The sequence below is a fragment of the Aptenodytes patagonicus genome, chromosome 3 (genome assembly GCF_965638725.1).
Source record: "Aptenodytes patagonicus chromosome 3, bAptPat1.pri.cur, whole genome shotgun sequence".
In the NCBI taxonomy this organism is placed as follows: Eukaryota; Metazoa; Chordata; class Aves; order Sphenisciformes; family Spheniscidae; genus Aptenodytes; species Aptenodytes patagonicus.
In genome coordinates this window covers 84,648,425-84,662,532 of record NC_134951.1, presented here as the reverse complement: position 1 = coordinate 84,662,532, position 14,108 = coordinate 84,648,425, and the positions used below count along the sequence as shown (strand labels likewise).

The 14,108-nt window shown below is 44.8% G+C and overlaps 1 protein-coding gene across 1 annotated transcript in view; it reads right to left on the bottom strand.

Annotated features, from left to right (window-relative positions):
• PGBD5 (piggyBac transposable element derived 5) overlaps window positions 1–14,108 on the bottom strand; it is a 69,079-nt gene that overhangs the window by 28,886 nt on the left and 26,085 nt on the right. Inside the window, exons 2-3 of the mRNA XM_076334086.1 lie at window positions 10,224–10,651; window positions 1,613–1,747 (exon numbers count right to left, since the gene is read on the bottom strand). Coding sequence (XP_076190201.1) covers window positions 1,613–1,747; window positions 10,224–10,651 — 563 coding nt within the window. The remainder of the gene's footprint in view (window positions 1–1,612; window positions 1,748–10,223; window positions 10,652–14,108) is intronic.

The following is a 14,108-nucleotide window of genomic DNA, read 5'->3' as shown; positions in this document are numbered from 1 at the left end:
GCATATCATAGTTGAAGATCCCCATCCTCCCCAGACTAGGTTTTTCCATTTTAGCATGAACGTTCATGTTCCTGCATATTCTTTTTCACCCTCCCCTAAGGTCTGTCTCACTCAATCATTTTAGCATGATGATAATTACAGCCAAGCCATGGAATGAAAATAGAAGGCGGCTGGTAAGATAATCCTGGACGTCATCTGGATGCAAGTGAAGCATGAGTACCTAATTCATTAAGGGAGCAGGAGGATTAGGGTGGTGCTGAGCATCTATTCTGTTTAATTTGACATTCCATTAATTTACTCTTTCAATGGACAGGATGGGGGGTGCAACATAATTATAGCTCAGAGTCGGAAACCTCTGGCATGTCTGAAGACTTATTAGTTTGGTGGCAGTTGGCTGGGAGAAGCATGGCGAGAGAGATCAGCAAACTTTGCACTCGCTGTACTCATTACGCTTCAGTAATAAGCTGCATGTGGGACTGGTGGAGTTCACCTTGGAGATTAAGGACACTGCCTCTGTGTAGCGAATGACTTTCCAAAAGCCTCGAGAGCGGAAATTTCCAAGGATGCTTCACAAGGTGAATCTATTTTGTATCGGACAAAACAACTGCTTTAAAACCTGGATGGAAGTTGTATGATCCCAATTCTCTTCTTAGACTGAATAGCATTGCTGAAAATGCAAACTCCTCTTCCTAGTGAGCCTCTTTTCTTGCATAGTTACTCAAACAGTCACAGTGATTCACGGATCAAATTTTACTGCGAACAAATGTTCAACTGCAGCAAATCCACAGGCCCTGCAGTTTTGACGTGCATTCAGCCTGAACAGGCAGTGTGCACGTCCTACCTGCACCTCCAAACCACTGCTCTGAAACATGCAGGACACCATGTTTTCACAGAAGCCTTCGGGAAAAAGAAACATCAGAAGATATCTGCCCCCTCACCTCTAGGTATCAAAATAAATGGACAGATTTTTCAAGAGCTCTCAAAATACACCAGCAATTGGGGAATCTGACAATTTGAAAAGTTGTCCCTAATGCTTTACAACACTAAAAACAAACCCTTTAACACATCTCCCACTCAAGCTCTTACCTCACATTGAAGTCACATCAGATTTTATTTCTTTGGTAGAGAAGTAGAGGTGTGAAAAGAGATTTAATAGGAAACCCTGTTAATATGTTTCTCACAGAAAAATGGACATCTTGATACCATATTGATTTAGTCTATTGGACACCCCTGGCTATCACAGATGCAGCTTAGAGAGAAGCTGACTCATTAAAAATGACAGAAGTCACAGTACCTAGACATTTAGATAAACTTAGGACATACAAACAGACAGACCTTTTAACTCCATTTCAATTTAATTAGCTTAGGGCTGGCAGCCAGATGGACAGTATTAGAGACAGGCACCCTCAGTTAAATCATGCAGCAAACAGAGCATCAGGAACTTGTCGTCACCATCCGTCAGATCTAGTATCTGAGGGAGTCAGAGGCCTGCTGCATTCAGATTGTAGCCTCCGGCAAGGCAATGAAGAGAAGTGACTGTTACCTTTGGTCCTGCAATACATTTAAGGGCCTGCTGGAACTCAATCGAGACATCCGAAGAGGTAAAACCCACCTGGCAGATGAAGCCAGTGGATGAGCACTGCCGAACCCAGAGACTGAATTTCCTCTTTTTCCTCTTGCGCAGCTCCCTCTCCGTGCACGTGGCAATGAAAACAGGATCCTCGTCAATCAGGGGCTCATGTAGTACCTGCAATTGGCAAGAAGGCAGGGGGGAGGTGGGGGGGGGGGGGGAGAAACAGAAGAGTATGTGATTGCTGAAAAAAATGGTGCTTTAAATTCTTCAAGGAAATACAATCCTTGCATTGTGCTTGTGCGCATCACCTCATACAAAGGAGCAAAACCACTTTTGTTCAATGCTACACGTGGTTTGCAAACACTGCAAGGCAAGGCTCTCACTTCTCACTATCAGCTACAGTTTAACATCCCTCTAAAATGGGGCCTCTACCTCTCACTATCAGCTACAGTTCAACATCCCTCCAAAATGGGGGGGGGAGGGGGGGGATTGTTAGCAGCATCCTTCTCCAAGCTTCATCATCAGCTTCATTTTGTTTGGCAGAATGTCTTCCACCCAATCATCCCCTACAATATCTTGTAAGGTACGCTCCTTGGTTACAGCAAAGGAAAACACACAGCAAAGAGGGAGAGAAGTTAAGGGAGAAAAAGATATTTTCTGCTGCTACTTAAGGAGGTGGTGAAGAGACGGAAAACATTTTTCCTGGTGGCAGCAGCTTCAGGGAAGCCTCTTGTGCCTCAGGAGCTGAAAAATTTGACAAAAGAAGACAGAAAGATAAGGGATCAGAAGCAGGAATAGAAAAAGATAAGGCAGACTGGAGCAAGTAATGGAAATCTGTGAAAGTGAAGCAATTTCTGCATTCTGCATCCAGATGATGTAAGTGGTTCCCTGTTCCTTATAGCTGTTTTGTTACACTTCTCTCCACTAATTCTGTAGCAAAGTCGTTAGGTTTTACACTACAGAACCCACCTATAGAAAAGCACTACCACCTCCTTGCAGCTCACAGGTAGCTGTGCATAACATACATATCCCTGACTGCACAGCGTGTGAGTTGTCTAGCAAGTCACTTGTGAGAGTATAAATGCTTGGAAACTGTTGAAAGGTCTCAGCTGATGAATGCTGACCAAATTCAGACATCTACATCTAAATCAGAGCAAGTCACTGCAGGCTCCCCTCCTAGTACAGGAGGGGAAAGCAGTCCCAGCAGGCCATTAATTCATACCCTTTGAAAGACGTGTAAAATAAGTCAGATGGGTTATGATCTATAGGAGCCCATTCTTTTCCAGTGACCATCACCCCAGGAGACAGGCTCAGATACAGGTATCCACAATGCAGAGGCTCTCACCCTCAGACCGACCCTTTCCACACCAGCACGTCTGCTACTTTTGTGCACATCTGCACACAGCCAGTGGCGGAAATGAGAACAAAGCTGCATTAAACCTGGGAGCGATGCTCGCAGGAGAGAGTGGTGGGTAAGCAGTTAAGCACCAGTGATGAGCAGCTGCTGGCCTCCTGAATACAAGACGTTCGTTGAACATCACTCTGTCAGCCCAAAATAGGCACCCGTGCCCTCCCCAAGCAGTGGCGGCTGCAGACTTTCATTTATACACACTCCACTTCTTAAACGGCTCATAAAACATTCACAGGGCCATCTGAAAGCACTCTTGTGAAATGTTCAAATTATACACCAAAATGCAGATGCGAGCAAGAAGAGCTGCACACAAAGCTATTTGTTCTTAAAGCTGCAGCTGCCCCATTTCCCCACTGGAGCCAAATCCTCTTCCTCTCTCAAGGTCCACATGAAACACCGCTCTTCCTTTCTGAAGGCCACCTGGGGCATTTCACACTTCCACCTCAGGGAATTCTGACAGCGTTTTGCAAATATTAAACATCCTCTCATTCACTTTCGCCTTTCTGCTTCTTCCATGCAGAGGGGAGGACCACATCCCTTGGGATGGGGTTGGATACACTGTTAAGAATTCCTCAGCCTCTGGAAAGGCCCTTTTATCTGCCAGATCCCACTGAGTGTTGTGGTTCAACTGTTATAATCTCCCCCCGCATTGGATGGAGAGCAGCAGAAAGAAAAGTCTGTATAAGCATCACTTGAGGACATTTTTTACCCTCCGTCATGTGCTCAGCTCCCTCCTCTGCACCACAGCATCAGCTCTCCTCACAGCAGCTCTACTGCATCCTGCTTACCCTTCACGCTCTTTCTGCCTTCTAAGACACAGTAAGGCCTGTCAGCCTTAAATTTAGAAAGCAAATCTGAATTTTGAAAACCTCTCCCCATCTTCCTCTTCTCCCTGCCCACGCTCAGCCCTGCTTTCCCCTAGGACCCAGAGCTTCCCCTTCTTTCCCCTATTCCGAATGTTTAAGTCACTCCCATTTCTCCGTAAGAAGACTAATGCTCCACCAACATCCCTACTGAACTGCTGGGAAGAAGGAACGAAAATGGAAACAGAGTAGGGAAAGATTTGCCGTTGCTGCAAAGAGGGAATGTGGACAGGCAGGGAAACTGAAATGAAAACCCTAGAGCTTGCTCTTCTTGCTTCCTCCAGAGAGAGTGGGGAGACAAGTGTTGTCACCCCTCCATATGCAACCACTGCTTCAACAGCTGTAAAGGACTTTGCAAGCAAGGCACACAGGGCTGTGCCTGCTGCTGGAACAGCTGATCCCCATCTTATTTTCAAAGAGGGCAATTTGTTGCTTCTGGCACTGACATGGTTTTCTTATAACAAAAGTTAGCCCTGTTGCCACTGGCCAGTCCTATTAGTTTGTTCACCCTCCTCCATTCTCAGTCTCCTTGCTCCTCCTGTAATCTCAAACCCATCTCTGCCAAATCCCCATGCAAAGTGGTATTTGCTCCTTCCCCATTCCCCATTCCTGCTGTCGCTGCAATACCCGCTTTTCCAGCAGTGAGCTTACTGCCCCCAGGCACATTCTTTCCTGCTTCTCATCTTCCTAGATAAAAATACAGGTTTAATTGACTCCTACATGTACTCCTGGTCGCCTCTTCACCATCTTTGACTCACTCCCCAAGCCCTCCCCTCTTCCTATTCTGACTTCCTTTGATGCAAGATATCTTGTGGATTTCTTCATAGAAATCGTCTGTGTTTTCTTCTCTCAAATCCCCAGTTTTGTTTAGGTCTAAGCAGCTCCTCATCTAGTTGCTTCGATCCCCCACAGCTATCCCACTGAGTTGTTTTTTTCCTCTTTATAGCCATCCTCACCCCTGCTATATCTTCTTGCCAAGCTTTCACTCTTTGTTTTCCCCTCAATATGTACGTGCACTCCAAGTGTTGGAGTCCCATCTTGGAGTCTTGCCTCTCCAGCAATTGCTCCATCTCGCAACATCTTTCATTCACTAACAAAACAGCTAGCCACTCTCAGGAGTGCCTTTCTTTCTTCTCCATTTTATATCATCTCTAAAGCTCTTTCCACTCCACAGTTCCACCCATCCTGCTCTCATCAGAGCCCAAATAGGCTTCTAGGGAAAGCCCAGAGACACTAACTCTTTTGTACTTGGACTGCCTGGACTCCATTGCCTTAGATAACGAACCAACATGTCCTTGCGATCGCTCATCTTCTCTTAGCTCCATGGCCATCCCCAACACAGGCTGTCTCTTCAGCCTGTTTCCTGGAGAAACTGCCTCAGCTTGCCTTGTCTCTGGCTTTTGGTGGGTAACATCCAGTTGCAAAGAGTCCCCTGGGTAACTGCACCTCTATGCACAGATTCAGCCATTGCTTCTACAATAGTAGCTTGTGCTTCTGCTTCTTTGCTCCAAAGCTCCTTCTGTCTAAACTAAATTCTCTGCTAGTATCTGACATCTCTGCTTGCATACCTAGCTGTCAGTTCTGATTTTATTATGCTGCATTTGAGAGCATCTCCTTCCCCTTAGGATAACCCCTTACTATCTCCTTTTTTGGTTACTGCAGACATCCCTCTGCTCCTGCTGCAGATCTCACTGGCCAGTGAATCTGAATGTCAGCCTTTACCTCCAACTCCTTGCAAGGTCTTCTGGGCCAGGCAGTGCCTGCACTTTCCATGCTTTCTGAGTAACAGCTCTAAAATGTTACTCATTTTAGAGTAACAACCCACCCACCCAGTCAAGTTCTCATCCAAGCCCACAGCCATCCTGCAACAGTTCTCCTTTTGGCCTCACCATATGGCAATCCTGCCCTACAGATTGCTGCTGGAAAGCCATTCTAGTCCATCACACTGGCCACATCACTTTTCTCTATTTCTCTCTGATAGCTCTTCTCCAATATATCAGACAGATTCTTTCTCTTCAAAGTCCTGTTTGGCCTATCCACATTTTACTGATCCTCTTTGCCATCATTCAAAGGTTAACTCCCACCTCTGATGGAGCCATGATTTCACACTCCTCTGCCCATTTGTTCAGTCTTCAATCGACTCTCTTTAAAGAAAAAAAAAATCAGTTCTTACAGCACTCCATTACCATTAGGTAATTTAAAAATAGCCATAAATGTTCATCATTTTCTGTTGTCAAACTCTCCCTAAAATCTGGCTTCACCAGAGGATCAACTGGCCAAGAGCTACAGGACATCAGAAATTTACCTTGCTATTCAATATTCTTATTGCTCCTCTCTCTGTCTTTCTCTTGCTGCATGTCTTATACTTGGCCGACGTCCTGTGAATACTTAAGTCTTTGCATTACACTCACAGAAGCCCTAAGACAGAAGAGTCCTGGTTTGGGACCAGCACCTTTACTCACAAAGAATCATTTTGAAAACAGGAAAACTGAGATATAGAGGTGTGACTTGAGCAAGATCTTATAATTCGGAAATGCCCAATACCAAATAAACATTTAATCATGAGGACACAAAAGAGCTACGAGTTGATCAGCCTGGTTTTGCCCCTCTATGTTTTCAGAGAAGCTGTAGTCTAACGCTGTGAGCTCGTTTGGAAGAACTATGTTGAAACTGCTTAGCTGTACCCTATGGTACCACCAAGAGCGGAACACAAACAAGCCCCCTAGTAACTGGCCAAACTTTAGCACCATGCCCTTGGAGCAAGAGGTTGGAGTTATGTCTCTCTTTTTGCCAGGGAGTTCACTCCTGCCTGAGGTAAGGGCTTAAGCCGACTGTTCCCAGCTGACGTTTCACTGGGCAGATGCAGAACTGTTTGGTTCCAAGATGCCAAAGAGAAGGTTACTTTGGAGGGAGAGGGAAGAGGAGAGTGCCCAGGGTTGTGCTCCTGACCTCTCCCATGCCAGTCAGGGGCAGCCAGAGACAGCAATCCTGTCTAGTCACATCCCGCTGACAAGCATATAAATACTCAGCAGGCACAGAAGGATATTTGAGCAGTGATGTTATTTTCCTGAGCTCCTCTGGTTTCTGGAATTCAGTGTATATCTTTGGCAGGTGAGTATCCTTGAATTTGTTGCAGTATACCTCCTGAGCTCAGGCAGAGCATCCTCCCTGTCTTCAGGCTTCCACTTGTAGACAGCAGCACAGCTACAAAGCTAAGCAGCAAAGAGACGACACCGATTCGAGGAACAGACCCCAAACTCCACCTCTTGTTGCTCAGGTAGAGGCAGCAGATATTTATACAGAAGACATCGGGGGGGATAGGATGCAGCGAATATTCCTGTCATTCCTATCTAATCTAGGTCAGAACGCCATTTTTTTTACTTTGGAAATTGAAGCTAGTGCTGCTGATACACAATTATAATGTTCTGGGCTTTCAATACCTTCATAAGCTGGAGAGTAATTATTTCCTTTTGTTTGCTCAGTATATTTAGAAAAATAATTATAATTCACTAGATTGTTTTCCTTGTTTTGGTATATTGGCATTGTTCTCTCTCTCCCTCTGTTTCCTTTCATAGCAACTGTGGTGTCATTTTTGCATGGACTTTTTTTTTGGGGGGGGGGTTACACATGAGAAAAAAAAAACCCTAAATATTTTCTGACAGAAATTCCACTTGAAGAATCTTTTCTAGCTCTCCAAAAAGAAAAGATCAAATCTATAGAAGAAATAACTGTGAAGGCAGGTGTTGCACTGCCTGCTGGATGCAGACTGTCTGCTCTGTCCATAGGGGTGAGTTAAACATGGCATCTTCCTAACCCATGTTCTGTGAGTCCACGCTGCCAGAGGAAGAGAGTCAGTAACAAGTCTACCTACAAGCCCGAACAGCCTTGCTGCATTCAACAGCAAGGAGCCCAAGTCATTCCTCTGCTTGATGCTACTTACTTACAAGACGTTAGTCTAAAGCTCGAGCATAGATCGTGGCTCAGGCACAAGCCACCCGGATACCACAAGTCTCATGTGTAAGATACAGGTGTACTTTAAGCAACAAATCCATTTTGAACTTGGGATTCCAGGTATCACTGATTACAGAAACCTGGGCCCCTCTTCCCAAAATGCTTTCAGAGACAGCACATCCAAAAGCCCATCTGAATGGGTCTTTCCCCTTGGCTTTTCCCTTTGTTTCTGTGCAACTGGGTTATTATTTTTAATTATTTCTATTATTTCTCACTGGGCCTGACATTCTGGGTTTGATGTTTACTGCAGTCTGCTAATCTGCACTTAAGACAATTTCCAGGGAGAGGTCTTTCCTGCTGTTTTGAGCAGATGGGGTCCACGTCTCTTGAGACGGGTATCGTGCAGCTCTGCCTGATGGCACCCAGGAGGATGTTAGGCACAAGGCTCCTTTCAGGAGGAGGCCTGGAACATCCCCCAGTAGGCTACCGGTGCTACACTAGAGTATTTTTAACAACAGATTCAAAACCTTTTTCGTTCTCAGAGTTACTTTTGACGCTGTATTTTAGTGCTTTTTGTTCCACTCAATACCACTGAAACATGCTGTACAGAAATCACTGACGTAAACGCTGACAAGGGAGCAGAGAAGTGGAGTGGGAAGGAAGAGAATTGGGCTGTCACTACTTCTTCCCCCTTTCTTTTTTTTAAAGTAGCATCTCTGCTTACCAAGCTCAGCGCAAGCATACATTTTGCTTGTGGAGATTTAGATGTTTTGCCACTGCAAATAGGACACTATGATTTTCTCAATTCAGTTCTCAAACCTTGCTCGGGAGGGGGGAAGGGAAAAGAGATACACATGCAAATCAAATTTTATCCTTTAATGGATTTGCACTCACAGCATGTCCCACAGCACACCATTATAAGCATTTACATTATACACAGTGATCACATTTCTGAAGTCTTTATCTTCCGCCCATTGAAGTCAGTGGCCATAAGGATTAGATTTCATATCTTAATGAGAGCTGGGTCCCAACAATACCGTGTCTCTCACTGCCTGTTTTGTCTTGATGGAAATGCACCTTGCTGACATGGCTTAGTGAGAACCCTCCTCCCTTCTCTACCGTAAACAGCTTTTTAGACAGCTGTGTTGTTCTGAATTATGCAGGTATGATTTTTATTTGCTATAAAACAGAAAAAAAACCTGTAATCACTCCCAATTTACTTTAGGCACACTTAAATGGATGTGATGCATGTGGGCAAAAATGTGATCCTTCAGAGGGGAAACAGGAGGAAAAAGAGGACGATGGATATAACACTCTTTCCAAATGTCTAGGTGAAATCTACATATTCTGAAAACAGAGTTGATGATTGAGAAGTTTTTTCAAGCAGTAACATATTTCATGCTTATTCCTTTTTCTTTCCAGACTTCTGAATGTGACCTGTAGAAACAGCTCCAAAAGGAGATCATTTATACTGGAACAAAGTTTACATAGTCTATGATGAATGTTAAGAAAAGATTTCTTTGCACTTTTTAAAAAAAAATTGTTCCAACTGTACAGCTGTAGTCAGACAACCATCAGCTACATAAGTTTCTATATTTAGTTCCTTACATTGTCTGCCCAGTCTACAGAGCAGTCTCCCTACAGAATGGCATTCTGCTGTACCCCTAATTGTATCTGGAAATGAAAATTCATTGGTATTCCTGGTAGTCTAGAAATATTTCCAGTTCACTGGCACTTTGGTTGTAAATCCACACATCATTAAGTTTTTCCACAGGAGCATCACCCGTCATTAAAACCCAGAACTGGCACAAGGCACAGGCACTGCTGCTGAGGGCAGCTGACAACCACAGCGAGCAAAGGCACCTGCCCCCCTGCTTATTTTCCCTTTGCCCAGTCGTGAGGAGGTAACTGTGCTGCTGGACCATATGGCAAGCACCTACTGCTAAGGTCAGGGACGGTCACTTCTCGCAACCTCAGCTCCTGCATCCAACCCTCAGCCTGCAGCAGGAGCAGCTACAGGTTTTCCCTCCAGCCCAGCTGCACCAGCTCTGCCCTTTCCACTCTCCCTTACAGGAGCAACCTGCAACCTCCCATCCTCAGGATAGCAATACCTAGTGGTGCCAACCTCACTGAGAAGTCTCCAGGCTTGTTTAGACCACTAAAGCGAACAGCCCCAGCTCAGAGATTGTCATTCCTCTTGAAACATACCAGGTACCTGCACTGCAGAGCTGTAAGTCAGACATTGCTGAGCACTCGCATAGGACAGTGCTGTTTGCTCTCATGTTTCATGGAGGCACCGCAGCGTGGCTTCACACTGTGAAGCCCCAGCTCTTTCTTCGGGCAGCTGTGCTCTGCGCTTTCAGTCATAGCAAGACAACCTAGAGCACGTAGGTTAGATGTTCCCTGCCAAAAGGTTAACTCTTACCTGGGCTTGCGAAGGTCTAAAAGCTGAGTCAAAGCCATTCTGCAGAGAGTCCAGAAAAGGCTGGATTTTGTAGAGGCCATGTGTTGTCTGGCTTGAGCGGAAGGCCACAATGTGGAAGTACTTCAGGATCTTCTCAAACCGTGATTGTGTCATGATAAGTGCAATGCTCTTGTTGCTGTAGAAGCCGCTGCTCCAGATGCTGAGAACGGACTCACAGTGGTGGATGCTGGTTGATATCATGTAGCCTAAGAAGGCCTTCATTTCCGTCAAGGTGACATCAATCCAGGCATCGTCACTACCGAACCTCTCCTGGTACTTCTTGGCATACATGTTGGTTTGGACCACCATATTCTTTAGTACATTGTCAGGGACAAAGAGTTGAAAAAAGTCCATGGCACTGGCAGTCAGGGGCATTTTTCGTGTTGGACCTAGGACAAAAGCAAGAAGGGAAGATAAGCTCTCGCCTGATGATTACAAGGCATGTCCAACACCAGCAATTTAAAGCAGGATTAACTTTCCTAAAGCAGGAAAACAAGGCCAAAGTGATGGCATGTCAGCTAATTCCTTTGAAAGTGTACCCACTGTCTGACAGATCTCATCAGGAAACTTCCCCCCTATATCCTCTGTCTTCCTCCTATATGATAGAAATACAACACACTGAACAGTTTCCTCCTCTGCTCTGCACACTCATTAGTTTGTAGCATGCAGGTCTGTGAGGCAGCATGCATTTCATTTTTCCACTTATACACTATCTGTACCTTTTACCCTGAGCAGTTTTTTTGACCTTTTTCTGGATAGTCTTTTATTTGTCCATATGCGTGTCAAAGCAGTGCCTTCCTCAAAACAGCCCAGAAGGAAGGTGTCCGAGCCCTCCAGAGAGAGAGTGCTGCCCCCATCCCAGCTGACATGATTCCTGGGCACTAGAACCTGATCCCACCTTTTCTTTTGCACCTCCAATTCCTGCCCAGTTCATTGTCATCAATCCTGTGACTTTCAAAGCTGCTTCTGCTCTACACACAGAGCCATTCAGATTGTGTCTATGCGCTTTTGAGTTCTGTGTCTCTGCCACCACATTGGAACCTTATCCTGCACTCTGAGATCCCCAAGACAGCACGCTACCAGAACAAGTCAAAGACACCATGTGGCTAGTGTCGCTGTACCATGTCACAGGGAATATTTTTAGCATTACAATGCATACGCTGGTCCTCTTCCTCCCATAATGTAATAAGCCTTGCAGTCCCATGCTGTCATTACTCTAGCTTTTCACTGACCTTGCACCTTCTCTGCCAGTTTCAACTATTCCATAAGAAGAAGGAGGGGAAAAAAAAGGGAGGCTCTAAGGGTTGGCAGCGCTGTATCAGTGTAACAACATTATCCAGTCAGACACCAGATTACATTAAGCCGAATTAGGAACATCGAGCCTGCAATACCAGGGATGCAGACATCAGTCCTTACAGCCCTCTCTCCTCTAATCCCTTCCATAAGATAATTAAGCTCCATTTTAAAAGTAGTTTTTCATGCTCCCACCCCGTGGCAATGCTTTAGTCACCAGGTAAGGGCTATGGAGACAGGGACATTCTCTATTCTCCTACAGAAGCAGTGAAAATCAATACATGGACAAACCCAATGGACAGGGCAGTGCTTAAGAGCAGTTCTACATTCCTGTGCAAAAGATAGTGTCACGATTGTAAGCCCAAACTAAGAGTTGGGTCCAATTAACACTGCACCTTAGTTTAACAGCCTTCAGCCTTGGGACTGTCTGAAAAACACTCTTCCTGATCAAAAGCAGGAGGCACACAGCTTCTCATCTGAAGTTCTGCCTAACAAGAGTGAGTCTTCCTTGCACTACATGGCTGCTTGGACTCAGCATCAGCTCTCCCAGCTGAATCAGAGCACGAGATTTGCCATTCTACAATCTTGCTCTGCAAAGATCCACTACCGTGTTGGTCAGGTCACATTCTCCAGTACCCCTGTATCTCAGCTCACATCCTTAGTTACAGCAACAACTATAGCTTGCAGAAATTTTGCCTGAAACAGTACTACGAGGGACTACACAAATACTGTGGTTGGACTTGCTCTTAAGCATTAATGTTTGGGTGCACTCTGGTGAACTCAAGCTATTAGCAGGACAACAAAAATAGCACCAAGACATTGAAACAGTGAACCTTCAGATTGCAAAGAATGCCAAAAAAGCAAACAAAAGTGGATTTTTTCCCCCCCCAAAGTTAAAGATTACTTTCCAATTATTTTAATTTGTGAGATTGAGAAACTGGCAGTGAAACAGTTCAGTTGAAAGCACATTCCTCTATGTAGCAAGACCAGAGTAAAGAGCCCCACACAAACCATGTTCTGGTAAGGACACAGCAGAGAATTTCAGCTTAAATGATAAAAGGTTTTCATTATCAAGTGAAAACTATGGGGCTAGAATAGATATACTCACTTAACCTTAACTGCTACTGCAATAATAAAGCCTCTTAACAAAGAGTTCTCTTCTTTTGATCGGAAGATTTATATTCTGCTAGCACCCGCTAGACTGTTAGAGCTGACATAAAATGCTCTACAAATGATTCTGTATGAATGACTTATAGTACATCCCTTCCTTCTTCCTCACAACTTAATTAAGTTTTGACGTTCTACAGTAGATATGGCTTTCTGATAACACCACATGCACAGAGCGTATTCCTAGTTATACAGGAAGTCTTGAGTAGCTATTGAATTCAACTCCAGTGCCCAGGCAACCTTCCAGGTAGAGCACAGAGGTAGTTTTTAAATTCTTGCCTTTAGAAGCAGAAGCTGGAAGTGAGGGTAACTGTGTAAGAAACCTAAATAGTGAATTTGCACTTTTTAAGGCTTTTTACATTGACTTAAATGGCACTTACCCAGAAAATACTGATATGAAAAGAGTTCAGTGTTCCACACATGCATCGTTTACCTTTCAAAGCTTTACTCAGTCAAATAAAATAGTGGCTTTGCCTAGTCTTCCATCCTCAGAATGAATATACGATTATGACTGTATGTCAAATTCAGATTTTTCTCTCTCCTCTGCCCTAAAGCGCATGCATGGAGAACATATTTATTTATGTAGGATTTTTTGCTTTAAAAACCAACCAGGATTTCCAATATAAGTTATAGAGTCAGAGCACAAAAGCACTGTCGGAGTTTCCAAACGTCTGGCTAGACCCAGTGGCCTGTGCACACCCAGGGTGGGGACAGAACTTTACTGAGTAACCTCTGGCCGGGCAGCACACACGCCAGCACTAGCACTTTGGGCTTGCTTTAAGTGACTTTGCAGAATACGGAAAATAACATAAACTTCCTCTGTTATGATACAACATGCACACACAAACTCTCCTTCTTCTCATCCTGTCTACCAGCAAAAACTTGCATGTGCAATCAGCAGAAATCATCTTGCAAGTCATTACTGTTACTAGATCCTGTTTTGACCAGGTTGGTTCCATTTTCTGTTTTGCACTCCCCCAGAGCCACAGCTATTTAAATCGTAAGAATAGACTCAAAATAAATGGAGAAGCGAAGCAGGGAAAGCCATTTGTGTTTCTGTACTGGAGATACAATTGTGGAGTGGAGGCTGGCACCTTGCCCTCAGACTGCACGCATTGCAGAGCCCATTTTGGCTCAACTCAGCTCAGGGCAAACTGCAGCAGGCTCGCTGGCTCCGACACCTAGCAAGAGAGCAGGCTGCATGCTCAACTTCTCAGCAAACATACACATTGCAGAAAAAACAGAAGGATTTTCATGAAACTTCTGTGTGACCATCCTTCAGGCAGCCCCTGTGTGTCCTCCTACAACCTCGTCTTCTCTCTTGGGTGGGTCCCCACCAGTCACATTCTTCCCCCTGCTCCAACCCCACCAGTGTTTCTAGTCTTC